Genomic DNA, 19,790 nt, shown 5'->3' with positions numbered 1-19,790 from the left:
TATAAAAGTGTAAATCTAAACAATATTGACATTACTTATTGTTTCCTCCGAATTGTCACATTTGAGTTTCCGTGTCACAGAGAGTTAGAGAGAGCATTTTCATGAGATGGCGTACTGGGCTAGGAACCTGGTCCCAGCCCCTAAAGCCTCCACAGCTCTGTTGCCATCCATGACGTCCACAAGTTCAGTCCTGGGGGTTTGTCCAGCACACAGGCATTGGCCTCTTTTAGGTTGGTCAAGAACAAACACCTGGCCTACATTTTTAACAGGCCCTAGGAGAGACTGAGTCTTAGGAAGGTTTTGTGTGTATGGTCCTGCTGAAAATAAATGTTTGGCATGTTATAAAAGTGTAAATCTAAACAATATTGACATTACTTATTATTCCCGTAGTTTCCTCCGAATTGTCACATTTGAGTTTCCGTGTCACAGAGAGTTAGAGAGAGCATTTTTATGAGATGGCGTACTGGGCTAGGAACCTGGTCCCAGCCCCTAAAGCCTCCACAGCTCTGTTGCCATCCATGACGTCCACAAGTTCAGTCCTGGGGGTTTTTCCAGCACACAGGCATTGGCCTCTTTTAGGTTGGTCAAGAACAAACACCTGGCCTACATTTTTAACAGACCCTAGAAGAGACTGAGTCTTAGGAAGGTTTTGTGTGTATGGTCCTGCTGAAAATAAATGTTTGGCATGTTATAAAAGTGTAAATCTAAACAATATTGACATTACTTACTATTCCCGTAGTTTCCTCCGAATTGTCACATTTGAGTTTCCGTGTCACAGAGAGTTAGAGAGAGCATTTTCATGAGATGGCGTACTGGGCTGGGAACCTGCTATCGTCTTATAGTGAATGTTCTTGGAGGGAGAGAATGTGCGGTAAAAGTTTAGAGTGAGAGAAAGAATTTGTTCAGGCGTGTTTTGCTCCTGCTGGCCCACGCCGTTAAACCAGCGGCAGGAAAGGACTCTGTTACCAGAGAATTTCCGGGGAGATTGCACATTAAGGTTTAGGTCTGGCTCATCGGTGCGGAACACCGAGTCTGCGCCTTCTCAAACTAGGTCACCTCATACGCAGGTTGGTTCGGGGGGCTTTAGCCTGGTTGGAGTAGCCGCACCTTTGGCTGTGCATAATGACCCGGTGGGTTTAGCTCAGGTTATCCCGTCGCCTCCCACCTAAATCATTGAACCACAACCAGAAGAGGCCATACACCCCCCGCCTCGCATAGGCAGCCCGGCCCTTTATGTGCAAAGCTCTTCACAAAGGTACCAGTCCGGTAGCATCCTAGGTTCGTATAGAGACTGACTCAGCCGGTAAGTGCCTGCCATCGGCTGGGTTGCCGAATGGTCAAACCTCCCTTGACTGAATCACGTCTCTTGAACCAGGACGCTGTTGAACCGGACCTTCATGAACTCTCGCTCCGTTCCGGAAAATAAGAATAGAATAGATGAAAATGCAGAAAAGGCAAAGAGAGAGAGAGAGGTGTGTGTGTGTGTGTGTGATGCGACAAATATAAAAGCTTCAGCTAGCCATTGTTTCAGAACGTTTTATCCAAAAGCACATTTATCTCTGAGCTAGCTGCTGCTAGCGTCTTATAGTGAATGTTCTTGGAGGGAGAGAATGTGCGGTAAAAGTTTAGAGTGAGAGAAAGAATTTGTTCAGGCGTGTTTTGCTCCTGCTGGCCCACGCCGTTAAACCAGCGGCAGGAAAGGACTCTGTTACCAGAGAATTTCCGGGGAGATTGCACATTAAGGTTTAGGTCTGGCTCATCGGTGCGGAACACCGAGTCTGCGCCTTCTCAAACTAGGTCACCTCATACGCAGGTTGGTTCGGGGGGCTTTAGCCTGGTTGGAGTAGCCGCACCTTTGGCTGTGCATAATGACCCGGTGGGTTTAGCTCAGGTTATCCCGTCGCCTCCCACCTAAATCATTGAACCACAACCAGAAGAGGCCATACACCCCCCGCCTCGCATAGGCAGCCCGGCCCTTTATGTGCAAAGCTCTTCACAAAGGTACCAGTCCGGTAGCATCCTAGGTTCGTATAGAGACTGACTCAGCCGGTAAGTGCCTGCCATCGGCTGGGTTGCCGAATGGTCAAACCTCCCTTGACTGAATCACGTCTCTTGAACCAGGACGCTGTTGAACCGGACCTTCATGAACTCTCGCTCCGTTCCGGAAAATAAGAATAGAATAGATGAAAATGCAGAAAAGGCAAAGAGAGAGAGAGAGGTGTGTGTGTGTGTGTGTGTGATGCGACAAATATAAAAGCTTCAGCTAGCCATTGTTTCAGAACGTTTTATCCAAAAGCACATTTATCTCTGAGCTAGCTGCTGCTAGCGTCTTATAGTGAATGTTCTTGGAGGGAGAGAATGTGCGGTAAAAGTTTAGAGTGAGAGAAAGAATTTGTTCAGGCGTGTTTTGCTCCTGCTGGCCCACGCCGTTAAACCAGCGGCAGGAAAGGACTCTGTTACCAGAGAATTTCCGGGGAGATTGCACATTAAGGTTTAGGTCTGGCTCATCGGTGCGGAACACCGAGTCTGCGCCTTCTCAAACTAGGTCACCTCATACGCAGGTTGGTTCGGGGGGCTTTAGCCTGGTTGGAGTAGCCGCACCTTTGGCTGTGCATAATGACCCGGTGGGTTTAGCTCAGGTTATCCCGTCGCCTCCCACCTAAATCATTGAACCACAACCAGAAGAGGCCATACACCCCCCGCCTCGCATAGGCAGCCCGGCCCTTTATGTGCAAAGCTCTTCACAAAGGTACCAGTCCGGTAGCATCCTAGGTTCGTATAGAGACTGACTCAGCCGGTAAGTGCCTGCCATCGGCTGGGTTGCCGAATGGTCAAACCTCCCTTGACTGAATCACGTCTCTTGAACCAGGACGCTGTTGAACCGGACCTTCATGAACTCTCGCTCCGTTCCGGAAAATAAGAATAGAATAGATGAAAATGCAGAAAAGGCAAAGAGAGAGAGAGAGGTGTGTGTGTGTGTGTGTGTGATGCGACAAATATAAAAGCTTCAGCTAGCCATTGTTTCAGAACGTTTTATCCAAAAGCACATTTATCTCTGAGCTAGCTGCTGCTAGCGTCTTATAGTGAATGTTCTTGGAGGGAGAGAATGTGCGGTAAAAGTTTAGAGTGAGAGAAAGAATTTGTTCAGGCGTGTTTTGCTCCTGCTGGCCCACGCCGTTAAACCAGCGGCAGGAAAGGACTCTGTTACCAGAGAATTTCCGGGGAGATTGCACATTAAGGTTTAGGTCTGGCTCATCGGTGCGGAACACCGAGTCTGCGCCTTCTCAAACTAGGTCACCTCATACGCAGGTTGGTTCGGGGGGCTTTAGCCTGGTTGGAGTAGCCGCACCTTTGGCTGTGCATAATGACCCGGTGGGTTTAGCTCAGGTTATCCCGTCGCCTCCCACCTAAATCATTGAACCACAACCAGAAGAGGCCATACACCCCCCGCCTCGCATAGGCAGCCCGGCCCTTTATGTGCAAAGCTCTTCACGAAGGTACCAGTCCGGTAGCATCCTAGGTTCGTATAGAGACTGACTCAGCCGGTAAGTGCCTGCCATCGGCTGGGTTGCCGAATGGTCAAACCTCCCTTGACTGAATCACGTCTCTTGAACCAGGACGCTGTTGAACCGGACCTTCATGAACTCTCGCTCCGTTCCGGAAAATAAGAATAGAATAGATGAAAATGCAGAAAAGGCAAAGAGAGAGAGAGAGGTGTGTGTGTGTGTGTGTGTGATGCGACAAATATAAAAGCTTCAGCTAGCCATTGTTTCAGAACGTTTTATCCAAAAGCACATTTATCTCTGAGCTAGCTGCTGCTAGCGTCTTATAGTGAATGTTCTTGGAGGGAGAGAATGTGCGGTAAAAGTTTAGAGTGAGAGAAAGAATTTGTTCAGGCGTGTTTTGCTCCTGCTGGCCCACGCCGTTAAACCAGCGGCAGGAAAGGACTCTGTTACCAGAGAATTTCCGGGGAGATTGCACATTAAGGTTTAGGTCTGGCTCATCGGTGCGGAACACCGAGTCTGCGCCTTCTCAAACTAGGTCACCTCATACGCAGGTTGGTTCGGGGGGCTTTAGCCTGGTTGGAGTAGCCGCACCTTTGGCTGTGCATAATGACCCGGTGGGTTTAGCTCAGGTTATCCCGTCGCCTCCCACCTAAATCATTGAACCACAACCAGAAGAGGCCATACACCCCCCGCCTCGCATAGGCAGCCTGGCCCTTTATGTGCAAAGCTCTTCACAAAGGTACCAGTCCGGTAGCATCCTAGGTTCGTATAGAGACTGACTCAGCCGGTAAGTGCCTGCCATCGGCTGGGTTGCCGAATGGTCAAACCTCCCTTGACTGAATCACGTCTCTTGAACCAGGACGCTGTTGAACCGGACCTTCATGAACTCTCGCTCCGTTCCGGAAAATAAGAATAGAATAGATGAAAATGCAGAAAAGGCAAAGAGAGAGAGAGAGGTGTGTGTGTGTGTGTGTGTGATGCGACAAATATAAAAGCTTCAGCTAGCCATTGTTTCAGAACGTTTTATCCAAAAGCACATTTATCTCTGAGCTAGCTGCTGCTAGCGTCTTATAGTGAATGTTCTTGGAGGGAGAGAATGTGCGGTAAAAGTTTAGAGTGAGAGAAAGAATTTGTTCAGGCGTGTTTTGCTCCTGCTGGCCCACGCCGTTAAACCAGCGGCAGGAAAGGACTCTGTTACCAGAGAATTTCCGGGGAGATTGCACATTAAGGTTTAGGTCTGGCTCATCGGTGCGGAACACCGAGTCTGCGCCTTCTCAAACTAGGTCACCTCATACGCAGGTTGGTTCGGGGGGCTTTAGCCTGGTTGGAGTAGCCGCACCTTTGGCTGTGCATAATGACCCGGTGGGTTTAGCTCAGGTTATCCCGTCGCCTCCCACCTAAATCATTGAACCACAACCAGAAGAGGCCATACACCCCCCGCCTCGCATAGGCAGCCCGGCCCTTTATGTGCAAAGCTCTTCACAAAGGTACCAGTCCGGTAGCATCCTAGGTTCGTATAGAGACTGACTCAGCCGGTAAGTGCCTGCCATCGGCTGGGTTGCCGAATGGTCAAACCTCCCTTGACTGAATCACGTCTCTTGAACCAGGATGCTGTTGAACCGGACCTTCATGAACTCTCGCTCCGTTCCGGAAAATAAGAATAGAATAGATGAAAATGCAGAAAAGGCAAAGAGAGAGAGAGAGAGAGGTGTGTGTGTGTGTGTGTGTGATGCGACAAATATAAAAGCTTCAGCTAGCCATTGTTTCAGAACGTTTTATCCAAAAGCACATTTATCTCTGAGCTAGCTGCTGCTAGCGTCTTATAGTGAATGTTCTTGGAGGGAGAGAATGTGCGGTAAAAGTTTAGAGTGAGAGAAAGAATTTGTTCAGGCGTGTTTTGCTCCTGCTGGCCCACGCCGTTAAACCAGCGGCAGGAAAGGACTCTGTTACCAGAGAATTTCCGGGGAGATTGCACATTAAGGTTTAGGTCTGGCTCATCGGTGCGGAACACCGAGTCTGCGCCTTCTCAAACTAGGTCACCTCATACGCAGGTTGGTTCGGGGGGCTTTAGCCTGGTTGGAGTAGCCGCACCTTTGGCTGTGCATAATGACCCGGTGGGTTTAGCTCAGGTTATCCCGTCGCCTCCCACCTAAATCATTGAACCACAACCAGAAGAGGCCATACACCCCCCGCCTCGCATAGGCAGCCCGGCCCTTTATGTGCAAAGCTCTTCACAAAGGTACCAGTCCGGTAGCATCCTAGGTTCGTATAGAGACTGACTCAGCCGGTAAGTGCCTGCCATCGGCTGGGTTGCCGAATGGTCAAACCTCCCTTGACTGAATCACGTCTCTTGAACCAGGATGCTGTTGAACCGGACCTTCATGAACTCTCGCTCCGTTCCGGAAAATAAGAATAGAATAGATGAAAATGCAGAAAAGGCAAAGAGAGAGAGAGAGAGAGGTGTGTGTGTGTGTGTGTGTGATGCGACAAATATAAAAGCTTCAGCTAGCCATTGTTTCAGAACGTTTTATCCAAAAGCACATTTATCTCTGAGCTAGCTGCTGCTAGCGTCTTATAGTGAATGTTCTTGGAGGGAGAGAATGTGCGGTAAAAGTTTAGAGTGAGAGAAAGAATTTGTTCAGGCGTGTTTTGCTCCTGCTGGCCCACGCCGTTAAACCAGCGGCAGGAAAGGACTCTGTTACCAGAGAATTTCCGGGGAGATTGCACATTAAGGTTTAGGTCTGGCTCATCGGTGCGGAACACCGAGTCTGCGCCTTCTCAAACTAGGTCACCTCATACGCAGGTTGGTTCGGGGGGCTTTAGCCTGGTTGGAGTAGCCGCACCTTTGGCTGTGCATAATGACCCGGTGGGTTTAGCTCAGGTTATCCCGTCGCCTCCCACCTAAATCATTGAACCACAACCAGAAGAGGCCATACACCCCCCGCCTCGCATAGGCAGCCCGGCCCTTTATGTGCAAAGCTCTTCACAAAGGTACCAGTCCGGTAGCATCCTAGGTTCGTATAGAGACTGACTCAGCCGGTAAGTGCCTGCCATCGGCTGGGTTGCCGAATGGTCAAACCTCCCTTGACTGAATCACGTCTCTTGAACCAGGACGCTGTTGAACCGGACCTTCATGAACTCTCGCTCCGTTCCGGAAAATAAGAATAGAATAGATGAAAATGCAGAAAAGGCAAAGAGAGAGAGAGAGGTGTGTGTGTGTGTGTGTGTGATGCGACAAATATAAAAGCTTCAGCTAGCCATTGTTTCAGAACGTTTTATCCAAAAGCACATTTATCTCTGAGCTAGCTGCTGCTAGCGTCTTATAGTGAATGTTCTTGGAGGGAGAGAATGTGCGGTAAAAGTTTAGAGTGAGAGAAAGAATTTGTTCAGGCGTGTTTTGCTCCTGCTGGCCCACGCCGTTAAACCAGCGGCAGGAAAGGACTCTGTTACCAGAGAATTTCCGGGGAGATTGCACATTAAGGTTTAGGTCTGGCTCATCGGTGCGGAACACCGAGTCTGCGCCTTCTCAAACTAGGTCACCTCATACGCAGGTTGGTTCGGGGGGCTTTAGCCTGGTTGGAGTAGCCGCACCTTTGGCTGTGCATAATGACCCGGTGGGTTTAGCTCAGGTTATCCCGTCGCCTCCCACCTAAATCATTGAACCACAACCAGAAGAGGCCATACACCCCCCGCCTCGCATAGGCAGCCCGGCCCTTTATGTGCAAAGCTCTTCACAAAGGTACCAGTCCGGTAGCATCCTAGGTTCGTATAGAGACTGACTCAGCCGGTAAGTGCCTGCCATCGGCTGGGTTGCCGAATGGTCAAACCTCCCTTGACTGAATCACGTCTCTTGAACCAGGACGCTGTTGAACCGGACCTTCATGAACTCTCGCTCCGTTCCGGAAAATAAGAATAGAATAGATGAAAATGCAGAAAAGGCAAAGAGAGAGAGAGAGGTGTGTGTGTGTGTGTGTGTGATGCGACAAATATAAAAGCTTCAGCTAGCCATTGTTTCAGAACGTTTTATCCAAAAGCACATTTATCTCTGAGCTAGCTGCTGCTAGCGTCTTATAGTGAATGTTCTTGGAGGGAGAGAATGTGCGGTAAAAGTTTAGAGTGAGAGAAAGAATTTGTTCAGGCGTGTTTTGCTCCTGCTGGCCCACGCCGTTAAACCAGCGGCAGGAAAGGACTCTGTTACCAGAGAATTTCCGGGGAGATTGCACATTAAGGTTTAGGTCTGGCTCATCGGTGCGGAACACCGAGTCTGCGCCTTCTCAAACTAGGTCACCTCATACGCAGGTTGGTTCGGGGGGCTTTAGCCTGGTTGGAGTAGCCGCACCTTTGGCTGTGCATAATGACCCGGTGGGTTTAGCTCAGGTTATCCCGTCGCCTCCCACCTAAATCATTGAACCACAACCAGAAGAGGCCATACACCCCCCGCCTCGCATAGGCAGCCCGGCCCTTTATGTGCAAAGCTCTTCACGAAGGTACCAGTCCGGTAGCATCCTAGGTTCGTATAGAGACTGACTCAGCCGGTAAGTGCCTGCCATCGGCTGGGTTGCCGAATGGTCAAACCTCCCTTGACTGAATCACGTCTCTTGAACCAGGACGCTGTTGAACCGGACCTTCATGAACTCTCGCTCCGTTCCGGAAAATAAGAATAGAATAGATGAAAATGCAGAAAAGGCAAAGAGAGAGAGAGAGGTGTGTGTGTGTGTGTGTGTGATGCGACAAATATAAAAGCTTCAGCTAGCCATTGTTTCAGAACGTTTTATCCAAAAGCACATTTATCTCTGAGCTAGCTGCTGCTAGCGTCTTATAGTGAATGTTCTTGGAGGGAGAGAATGTGCGGTAAAAGTTTAGAGTGAGAGAAAGAATTTGTTCAGGCGTGTTTTGCTCCTGCTGGCCCACGCCGTTAAACCAGCGGCAGGAAAGGACTCTGTTACCAGAGAATTTCCGGGGAGATTGCACATTAAGGTTTAGGTCTGGCTCATCGGTGCGGAACACCGAGTCTGCGCCTTCTCAAACTAGGTCACCTCATACGCAGGTTGGTTCGGGGGGCTTTAGCCTGGTTGGAGTAGCCGCACCTTTGGCTGTGCATAATGACCCGGTGGGTTTAGCTCAGGTTATCCCGTCGCCTCCCACCTAAATCATTGAACCACAACCAGAAGAGGCCATACACCCCCCGCCTCGCATAGGCAGCCTGGCCCTTTATGTGCAAAGCTCTTCACAAAGGTACCAGTCCGGTAGCATCCTAGGTTCGTATAGAGACTGACTCAGCCGGTAAGTGCCTGCCATCGGCTGGGTTGCCGAATGGTCAAACCTCCCTTGACTGAATCACGTCTCTTGAACCAGGACGCTGTTGAACCGGACCTTCATGAACTCTCGCTCCGTTCCGGAAAATAAGAATAGAATAGATGAAAATGCAGAAAAGGCAAAGAGAGAGAGAGAGGTGTGTGTGTGTGTGTGTGTGATGCGACAAATATAAAAGCTTCAGCTAGCCATTGTTTCAGAACGTTTTATCCAAAAGCACATTTATCTCTGAGCTAGCTGCTGCTAGCGTCTTATAGTGAATGTTCTTGGAGGGAGAGAATGTGCGGTAAAAGTTTAGAGTGAGAGAAAGAATTTGTTCAGGCGTGTTTTGCTCCTGCTGGCCCACGCCGTTAAACCAGCGGCAGGAAAGGACTCTGTTACCAGAGAATTTCCGGGGAGATTGCACATTAAGGTTTAGGTCTGGCTCATCGGTGCGGAACACCGAGTCTGCGCCTTCTCAAACTAGGTCACCTCATACGCAGGTTGGTTCGGGGGGCTTTAGCCTGGTTGGAGTAGCCGCACCTTTGGCTGTGCATAATGACCCGGTGGGTTTAGCTCAGGTTATCCCGTCGCCTCCCACCTAAATCATTGAACCACAACCAGAAGAGGCCATACACCCCCCGCCTCGCATAGGCAGCCCGGCCCTTTATGTGCAAAGCTCTTCACAAAGGTACCAGTCCGGTAGCATCCTAGGTTCGTATAGAGACTGACTCAGCCGGTAAGTGCCTGCCATCGGCTGGGTTGCCGAATGGTCAAACCTCCCTTGACTGAATCACGTCTCTTGAACCAGGATGCTGTTGAACCGGACCTTCATGAACTCTCGCTCCGTTCCGGAAAATAAGAATAGAATAGATGAAAATGCAGAAAAGGCAAAGAGAGAGAGAGAGAGAGGTGTGTGTGTGTGTGTGTGTGATGCGACAAATATAAAAGCTTCAGCTAGCCATTGTTTCAGAACGTTTTATCCAAAAGCACATTTATCTCTGAGCTAGCTGCTGCTAGCGTCTTATAGTGAATGTTCTTGGAGGGAGAGAATGTGCGGTAAAAGTTTAGAGTGAGAGAAAGAATTTGTTCAGGCGTGTTTTGCTCCTGCTGGCCCACGCCGTTAAACCAGCGGCAGGAAAGGACTCTGTTACCAGAGAATTTCCGGGGAGATTGCACATTAAGGTTTAGGTCTGGCTCATCGGTGCGGAACACCGAGTCTGCGCCTTCTCAAACTAGGTCACCTCATACGCAGGTTGGTTCGGGGGGCTTTAGCCTGGTTGGAGTAGCCGCACCTTTGGCTGTGCATAATGACCCGGTGGGTTTAGCTCAGGTTATCCCGTCGCCTCCCACCTAAATCATTGAACCACAACCAGAAGAGGCCATACACCCCCCGCCTCGCATAGGCAGCCCGGCCCTTTATGTGCAAAGCTCTTCACAAAGGTACCAGTCCGGTAGCATCCTAGGTTCGTATAGAGACTGACTCAGCCGGTAAGTGCCTGCCATCGGCTGGGTTGCCGAATGGTCAAACCTCCCTTGACTGAATCACGTCTCTTGAACCAGGATGCTGTTGAACCGGACCTTCATGAACTCTCGCTCCGTTCCGGAAAATAAGAATAGAATAGATGAAAATGCAGAAAAGGCAAAGAGAGAGAGAGAGAGAGGTGTGTGTGTGTGTGTGTGTGATGCGACAAATATAAAAGCTTCAGCTAGCCATTGTTTCAGAACGTTTTATCCAAAAGCACATTTATCTCTGAGCTAGCTGCTGCTAGCGTCTTATAGTGAATGTTCTTGGAGGGAGAGAATGTGCGGTAAAAGTTTAGAGTGAGAGAAAGAATTTGTTCAGGCGTGTTTTGCTCCTGCTGGCCCACGCCGTTAAACCAGCGGCAGGAAAGGACTCTGTTACCAGAGAATTTCCGGGGAGATTGCACATTAAGGTTTAGGTCTGGCTCATCGGTGCGGAACACCGAGTCTGCGCCTTCTCAAACTAGGTCACCTCATACGCAGGTTGGTTCGGGGGGCTTTAGCCTGGTTGGAGTAGCCGCACCTTTGGCTGTGCATAATGACCCGGTGGGTTTAGCTCAGGTTATCCCGTCGCCTCCCACCTAAATCATTGAACCACAACCAGAAGAGGCCATACACCCCCCGCCTCGCATAGGCAGCCCGGCCCTTTATGTGCAAAGCTCTTCACAAAGGTACCAGTCCGGTAGCATCCTAGGTTCGTATAGAGACTGACTCAGCCGGTAAGTGCCTGCCATCGGCTGGGTTGCCGAATGGTCAAACCTCCCTTGACTGAATCACGTCTCTTGAACCAGGACGCTGTTGAACCGGACCTTCATGAACTCTCGCTCCGTTCCGGAAAATAAGAATAGAATAGATGAAAATGCAGAAAAGGCAAAGAGAGAGAGAGAGGTGTGTGTGTGTGTGTGTGTGATGCGACAAATATAAAAGCTTCAGCTAGCCATTGTTTCAGAACGTTTTATCCAAAAGCACATTTATCTCTGAGCTAGCTGCTGCTAGCGTCTTATAGTGAATGTTCTTGGAGGGAGAGAATGTGCGGTAAAAGTTTAGAGTGAGAGAAAGAATTTGTTCAGGCGTGTTTTGCTCCTGCTGGCCCACGCCGTTAAACCAGCGGCAGGAAAGGACTCTGTTACCAGAGAATTTCCGGGGAGATTGCACATTAAGGTTTAGGTCTGGCTCATCGGTGCGGAACACCGAGTCTGCGCCTTCTCAAACTAGGTCACCTCATACGCAGGTTGGTTCGGGGGGCTTTAGCCTGGTTGGATTAGCCGCACCTTTGGCTGTGCATAATGACCCGGTGGGTTTAGCTCAGGTTATCCCGTCGCCTCCCACCTAAATCATTGAACCACAACCAGAAGAGGCCATACACCCCCCGCCTCGCATAGGCAGCCCGGCCCTTTATGTGCAAAGCTCTTCACAAAGGTACCAGTCCGGTAGCATCCTAGGTTCGTATAGAGACTGACTCAGCCGGTAAGTGCCTGCCATCGGCTGGGTTGCCGAATGGTCAAACCTCCCTTGACTGAATCACGTCTCTTGAACCAGGACGCTGTTGAACCGGACCTTCATGAACTCTCGCTCCGTTCCGGAAAATAAGAATAGAATAGATGAAAATGCAGAAAAGGCAAAGAGAGAGAGAGAGGTGTGTGTGTGTGTGTGTGTGATGCGACAAATATAAAAGCTTCAGCTAGCCATTGTTTCAGAACGTTTTATCCAAAAGCACATTTATCTCTGAGCTAGCTGCCCTTGACCGCAGAGAGATAGAGATAGAGATAGAGAGAGAGAGAGAGAGAGAGAGAGAGAGAGAGAGAGAGAGAGAGAGAGAGAGAGAGAGAGAGAGAGAGAGAGAGAGAGAGAGAGAGAGAGAGAGAGAGAGAGAGAGAGACTTTGGACATAAGGCGGACGTTGACACCGTTAGGTTTCAGCCCTTGACCATAGAGAGAGCGATAGAGAGAGACTTTGGACATAAGGCGGACGTTGACACCGTTAGGTTTCAGCCCTTGACCATAGAGAGAGAGAGAGAGAGAGAGAGAGAGAGAGAGAGAGAGAGAGACTTTGGACATAAGGCGGACGTTGACACCGTTAGGTTTCAGCCCTTGACCATAGAGAGAGAGAGAGAGAGAGACTTTGGACATAAGGCGGACGTTGACACCGTTAGGTTTCAACCCTTGATCGCAGAGAGATAGAGAGAGACTTTGGACATAAGGCGGACGTTGACACCGTTAGGTTTCAGCCCTTGACCATAGAGAGAGAGAGAGAGAGAGAGAGACTTTGGACATAAGGCGGACGTTGACACCGTTAGGTTTCAGCCCTTGACCATAGAGAGAGACTTTGGACATAAGGCGGACGTTGACACCGTTAGGTTTCAGCCCTTGACCATAGAGAGAGAGAGAGACTTTGGACATAAGGCGGACGTTGACACCGTTAGGTTTCAGCCCTTGATCGCAGAGAGATAGAGAGAGACTTTGGACATAAGGCGGAGGTTGACACCGTTAGGTTTCAGCCCCTTGACCGCAGAGAGAGAGAAATAGAGAGACTTTGGACATAAGGCGGACGTTGACACCGTTAGGTTACTAATTACTTATTATTCCTGTAGTTTCCTCCGAATTGTCACATTTGAGTTTCCGTGTCACACAGAGTTAGAGAGAGCATTTTCATGAGATGGCGTACTGGGCTAGGAACCTGGTCCCAGCCCCCAAAGCCTCCACAGCTCTGTTGTCATCCATGGCGTCAACAAGTTCAGTCCTGGGGGGTTTTCAGTGTTCAGAAACGGGACATAGACTCACCAGGCACAGAGGTCATCTGTCTCTGTGACACTTAGGGCCTCCGCTGGCTTCTCAGGGAAGGGCAGGCGCTGGACCACAGGCTCCTGGGGGGTGATCACATGCTCCCGGACAGGCCTGTTAGCATCGGGTTGGATGCGATTGGGTGGTTTGGGCAAGACGGTGTAACCCATCCCTCCGGCGCATATTTCTTTGAATTTGGCTGGGGAGAAAAAATGTATCATATAGTCTTTAAAAATCTTAAAAATGACAAGTCTGTATGACAAGCATTACCTTTGACAGTGGCAAGGTATATGTGTACAGGTAATTTCAAAGATTTATACAGTATGCTACCTCTGTGAATGTTGTCTACAGCACTCATCCGACAGTAAGAGAATAGAAATAGAGCATGTTGGTGATAAAGATAAACTCAGCATGTTGCAAATGTATCCCAGTTCTGTTCCTGGATCAGTCTGTTAAACTAATATGTTCTAAGCAACAGAATAGCATTTAGCATCGACTAAAAAAAATCTAGCTGCCTTGTTTGTTGAAGTGGTACAGAGTAAAGAGTATCATGTGGTAGTGAACTACAAATATGGCCTTTTTCAAGCCAAACTATCCTCGCCCTCCGGCGCTCGATCATGGGACGTGCCTACCAAGACCCAACCCTTTTGGGAACGCGCATACAATAATTTCCTCAAATCCGTTACCTCATAAGTAACAAAATAATCACAATTCGTGCTTAAGAGAGACGAGTTAATCCATAAACTGCCAGTCTATCTTTCCTTCAGTATTTGATTGTGTCCCTCGCTGATCATTTAAATGCCAAGCTTGTCAGTTAAAAGCCTAACTGCCCCTTTACATTGTCAAAGTATCCCTAACTTGTTTAAAACAACTTTACCCTTAAAAGTTGGTCTCTCGCATAAAGCCTGTGAGGTTGTCTCGGCCAGTGGGAACACCTTCGAAGGTCCCTGCAGGGTCTTCCAAGGTCCCGGCCGAGTCTTCTAAGGTCCCCATTGTAATTCGAGGACCCTTGATGGTTCTACTCTGACTAAGACCTGTCTGCTCAGCTTTTGCATGATGTGTTATCTTTTTAGTCAGTGCCACTCTCTTAGTCCACGTTTTCATACCATGTATTTGTTTGATATGTGTTTAATAAAAAATCACTAAAATAACCATAACCTTAGAAGGTCCCTGTGGCTTAAAAACGTATTTAGTGAAAGATTTAAAATGTGGCTTTTACTGGGTTAAAACCACGGGGACAGTATGAAAACAAGGATACCTTCACTAAACCAGTTGATGAGCTATGTGCAGAGCACTCGATTTATGAACAGAAATCGGAAAAAAAATAGATGAATTTTTTCTAAGTCCAAAACGCATTGAGCCACTAAATCGCTCGCATCTTTAGTTCAACTCGTCTAAAAATGGAAAGGCGTACATGTGCTTACTCGTGCCGTTTTCCTGAACAGAATGATATCATGCATGACCCTGTAGGATTATTTTTGAGAGAATGGCGATATTTCAAACGTTATGACCGAGATGCCTCAGCTTACACGGGCATTGCACCGCGGCCAAAATGGACGGCAACGGCGGTGTTCTACTAAATCGCTCGCATCTTTAGTTCAACTCGTCTAAAATGGAAAGGCATACATGTGCTTACTCGTGCCGTTTTCCTGAACAGAATGATATCTTGCATGACCCTGTAGCATGATTATTGAGAGAATGGCGATATTTCAAACGTTATGACCGAGATGCCTCAGCTTACACGGGCATTACACCACGGCCAAAATGAACGGACGGCAACGGCGGTGCTCTACTAAATCGCTCATAAGTTTAGTTCACCTCATGTAAAAACGGAAAGGCGAACATGTGCTTACTCGTGCCGTTTGCCTGAACACAATGATAGCATGCATGAAACTGTAGCATGAATATTGAGAGAATGGCGATATTTTAAACGTTTTGATGGAAATATTTCCAAGTACAGAATGCATTGAGGTCAATGGGGGCGCCCACTCACTGTCCACTAAATGGCTTATAGATTTGGTATAGTTGACCCTAGGGTCTAACATCGACTATGTGCTTACTCAGGGGAGCTGTGTGAACATGTTGGTGACATTTCCTAGAAACACAACCCTACATGTTAGTCTGTAGACCTGTTACAGTCAAAGGTCATCTTTTTTAGCTGAGAGTTGTTTAAAAGACAAGTGTTGTTTCCAAGGCAATACATTCTTATTCCACTAGATGTCCCTCCTGACCACAAGCCCATTCCATCCCTCCTCCACTCAGCAGACCAGTAACATTTGCATGTCTATTGGGTTGCTATTAGCATTTGTGCTGGGGGGTGGGTGAATGCTTGTGTTATTCAGATGACACACATTCCTGTGACCTGGCCACAATTTTACTAGCCACCTAGTATCAGAGTTACAGAAAATGCCTGTCTGTATTTGTTTTCTCAATTGATCTGTATATCTGGCCTGGCTGTACTGATGCCACCACACAAGACACAAATGAATGGTTGATATCAAATTGAAGCTCTTGATATGTAGGTGAAGTGTGAGCATAACCACCTTTAAAGTACATGACTGGGCTTGTTGTTCATGTGCATATAAGCATAGCACAGTCTACTGCAAAGATTCCCAGGTCACTCACTGATCCCAGCTGAGGTCATTGTAAATGTAAGGTGAAGTGGATTTCTTGAGGACATGTGTTTACACCAGACAATACAAACATGAATGGTTGATATGTCAGTGAAGTGTAAGCACTTTTCAGAGCTGTTTGTGAGGAGAATTTTGTAAGCAGAGGCCTATTTGCATGTGTATACATCTGTAAGCATGGCAGGCCAAGTCCTCTGTTGTCTGGCCGAACACATTCCTATCACCTGGCCACAAAGAGTTACAAAAAATGTATGTATCTGTTTGTCAATATATCTGTATTTCTGGCCTGGCTCTACTGATAACAGGCCATATATCATTGTGACCGTACAGGTCTTGAGGTCATGTGTGTGCAATATGAAGCTGTTGAGGATTATGTGTGTCATAGGACAGGCACAGAGGCCCTGGGGCCCAGCCAACATCATTCACCAATCATGGGAAAGTGGGTGGCCCCTTGCCCAACTTTGGTGAATGGGCTCCATACAGGCATGCAAAAAGGCCACCTTTGGCCAGGATGCCTTGGGCCCAAAAGTGGAGTGACACATGCATGTGTGACATCAAATGGAAGCTCATGACTAGCAGTGTACAGAAAGTGTTGAAGCATTCTCATAGGGCCCTTACTTTTAGAGAAAGAAATCATTTAATGAGCCTGTTTTTTCTGGCCTCTGTGTATCCTGATTCAGTCTCTCATTTTCTCAGGTTAGGCATGAGAGTCTCTGCGTCAGCCCTAACCTCCATCCCCTTTGATCGCTCCAACGTTACTTGGATAACTGTGGCAATTCTAGAGCTAATACATGCCAACGAGCGCTGACCCTTGCAGGGATGCGTGCATTTATCAGACCCAAAACCCATGCGGGGACGGTGGGCCGGCCCTTCGGGGTCTCTGCCGGCCCCGGACGCTTTGGTGACTCTAGATAACCTCGAGCCGATCGCGCGCCCTCCGTGGCGGTGACGTCTCATTCGAATGTCTGCCCTATCAACTTTCGATGGTACTTTCTGTGCCTACCATGGTGACCACGGGTAACGGGGAATCAGGGTTCGATTCCGGAGAGGGAGCCTGAGAAACGGCTACCACATCCAAGGAAGGCAGCAGGCGCGCAAATTACCCACTCCCGACTCGGGGAGGTAGTGACGAAAAATAACAATACAGGACTCTTTCGAGGCCCTGTAATTGGAATGAGTACACTTTAAATCCTTTAACGAGGATCCATTGGAGGGCAAGTCTGGTGCCAGCAGCCGCGGTAATTCCAGCTCCAATAGCGTATCTTACAGTTTTTCTCCATTGCTTTGGCTCAATTCTTGAAACAGAAATGACATTCTCTCAGCTCTTAGTGCATTGGGCAATATAGCCTATATGGTTCAGCACAACTACATAGATCACCTTCAAAAGGTCATATCTCATCCAAAACAGTTAACTCATGCTTCAAAACCAAATCATTTTCTCATATAAATAGTCAATGCCCCCAAAATGAAAAGTTCCTTCTCGATTGCTTTGGCCCATCTCTCAAGAAAAAAGAGGACATTCTCAAAGCTTTAAATACATTTGCCAAAATAACCTAGATGGTTCAGCAAAACACCATGGCACACCTACAAAGGGTCATCTCTCTCCTAAAACAGACCACTCATCAGTCAAAACTAAATCCTTTTCTCATACAAATAGTCAGTGCCCCAAAATGAAAAGTCCCTTTGGCATTGTGTAAACACTGCAGGTCAAAATGTTTAGATGTTTTGTCAGTATGGCAGTGGACCTTAGAAATATCCTTGTGCACTGTGCTACAGTTACTGTAGTAGATGTTTTCTTTCCAGAATACTATGTGTCTTCAATCTACCCAGACGCTCCCATGTTACCCCGCTCCTCATCTCTCTCCACTGGCTTCCCATCACGGCCCGTATCAGATTCAAGACCCTGGTACTGACCTTCCGAGCAGTGAACGGGACTGCACCCTCCTCTAGCCTTACACCCCCACCCGATTCTGTGCATTCTATGTTTGAACATGTCCAGATACTGTATTTAAGCACTCTTGTAAGAGAGAGTCTTCACTCATGCTAGCCACTCTGTTGTGGATTGGTTGCATGATCCGACGTCGAGCTAATAAAACCGAGTCAACCCTTTTAATAATTGTCGTGACTCTTTCCGGCCTGCCTGCTGAGATATGTCATCCTTACAGGGAGTACAAAGGTACTTAGGATTGATTTGCTGGACCTGATGTTAGTTTCCTCCAGGAACACAATGACTCTTATTGAGGGACTTGTTGCTCTTGTTGGTTAGTTCTAACTGATTTACTGTAACTTGTTGTACTCGCTGTGAATTATATTACGTATTGTTGCTTGCTTTCCTACAGGTACACTTTCCTAAAGGTGCACTTGTGAGGTTCATGTTGCTTACATGTAATTGTAACTTGTTTAGTAACTACATGCTCTTATGTTTCTTCCCATTGGCACTTATTTGCTTTTCACAATGTATGCTTCATGTTTTGGCTACCCACAATGTTTTTTGGGCTAACTCGTTGTTTATGATCATTGACCTATGCACTTTTGTAAAGCTCTCTCTTGGAAGTCACTTTGGATAAAAGCGTCTGCTAAATGAATAAATATAAAATGTAAATGTGTATCAAACTGAAAAAAGATTACAGTAATTCAAGAGTAGCCTACAAGGTTTCACATCACATATTGCACTCACACTGCTATGGAAATTATTACTGTAATTGCCATACATCGTGGTTACTGTAACAGGAAACATGTACAGCACAATATACTGTCATACAATAAGAACATCAAAACTAACATTATGTATAACCTACACTAACAACACATACAGTAAGAAAGTAAAGCAAAGCTGGAGTTTCACTAGTTGTCGTCCTCACTCCTGCAACAGGGGAAGAATCGTTGTGCATGCTGCAACCATCCCCTACACTGATCTGCTGTGACATCATCACAAGCAGCATCCATTGCCTGGAGCAGGGACCTCTGGTTTTGAGCCCGATGCTCATAGACCCTCCACCTCCATGCAAAAAAAAACTTCTCGATAGGATTGAGGAATGGGGAGTAAGGTGATAAGAGCACCATCAGCATTCTTGGATGGGCAGTGAACCCTGATGAGTGGGCCACGGTGGAAGCTTACATTGTCCCACACAATGACAAATGTATGCAAGTGAGGCCCTACCAAACCCCTCTTATGTAGAGGGATAAGATCGGAGTGCAGGCGGTCCAAGAACACCAGGTGCTTCTGGGTATTGTATGGGCCAAGACTGGGAATGTGGGTGACTACACCTTTTCTCTGAAAGCATGGCAGCACACATGGTGATGTTGCCCCTGAGCTGGCCTGGGACAAGCTCTATATATTTGATGGCTGCATTTATACTCCTGGATAGCTCCTGTCAGCTAACTAAACTTATTGTGTGATTGGTGATCGGATGTGTCTCCTTGTTTAGTAAAGTTCTAGTTGTACCTGACAAAGACTGTAAGCAGATGATCCAAGAGATCCATATTACAGTATATACCATGATGTTTTTCATGGTATTATGTGCCTGAAAGATTTTGACAGTGGAGTGAACTATTGTGCAGGTGATGATGTACACAAGGAAATTATGCCAACATGTTTTGCAGAGAATAACCACTTGACTGAGAAGCAACAGTCAGTTTATACCAGCAAGATATATTCAATTGGTAATTGGCCTAACTGAAGGCAATTGTACTTAACCGTTTCAAAGATGTGCTAAATCATTTGAAATGTGTGCAAACTGTAGGCAATTGCACTTGTCATTTACGAGGATGTGCTAATACAATTGCAATTTGATTAAAGGAATGAAAAATTCCAATCGGTTGTGAACAAGTGCCCAGTGGTTTGGAGGTTTGCACGTGTTGTTTTGAGAATGTCATTTCTGTTTCGTGAAATGAGCCAAAGCAATGGGGAAAAACTGTAAAGTTGCTGCAGTTAAAAAGCTCGTAGTTGGATCTCGGGATCGAGCTGGCGGTCCGCCGCGAGGCGAGCTACCGCCTGTCCCAGCCCCTGCCTCTCGGCACCCCCTCGATGCTCTTAACTGAGTGTCCCGCGGGGTCCG

At 47.7% G+C, this 19,790-nt stretch overlaps 1 protein-coding gene across 3 annotated transcripts in view; it reads right to left on the bottom strand.

The window, feature by feature from the left end:
* Positions 1–12,640: 12,640 nt before the first annotated feature.
* LOC136932885 (latent-transforming growth factor beta-binding protein 1-like) overlaps positions 12,641–19,790 on the bottom strand; it is a 14,901-nt gene continuing 7,751 nt past the window's right edge. For all 3 annotated transcript variants that reach the window (XM_067228186.1, XM_067228187.1, XM_067228185.1), the window contains one exon: positions 12,641–13,301. In XM_067228186.1, the coding sequence (XP_067084287.1) occupies positions 13,099–13,301 (203 nt within the window). In that variant the 3' untranslated portion in view covers positions 12,641–13,098. The remainder of the gene's footprint in view (positions 13,302–19,790) is intronic.

Source organism: Osmerus mordax, chromosome 24 (assembly GCF_038355195.1).
Source record: "Osmerus mordax isolate fOsmMor3 chromosome 24, fOsmMor3.pri, whole genome shotgun sequence".
Lineage (NCBI taxonomy): Eukaryota > Metazoa > Chordata > Actinopteri > Osmeriformes > Osmeridae > Osmerus > Osmerus mordax.
The sequence above is the reverse complement of the archived record's forward strand: the minus strand, read 5'-3'. Positions and strand labels throughout refer to the sequence as shown.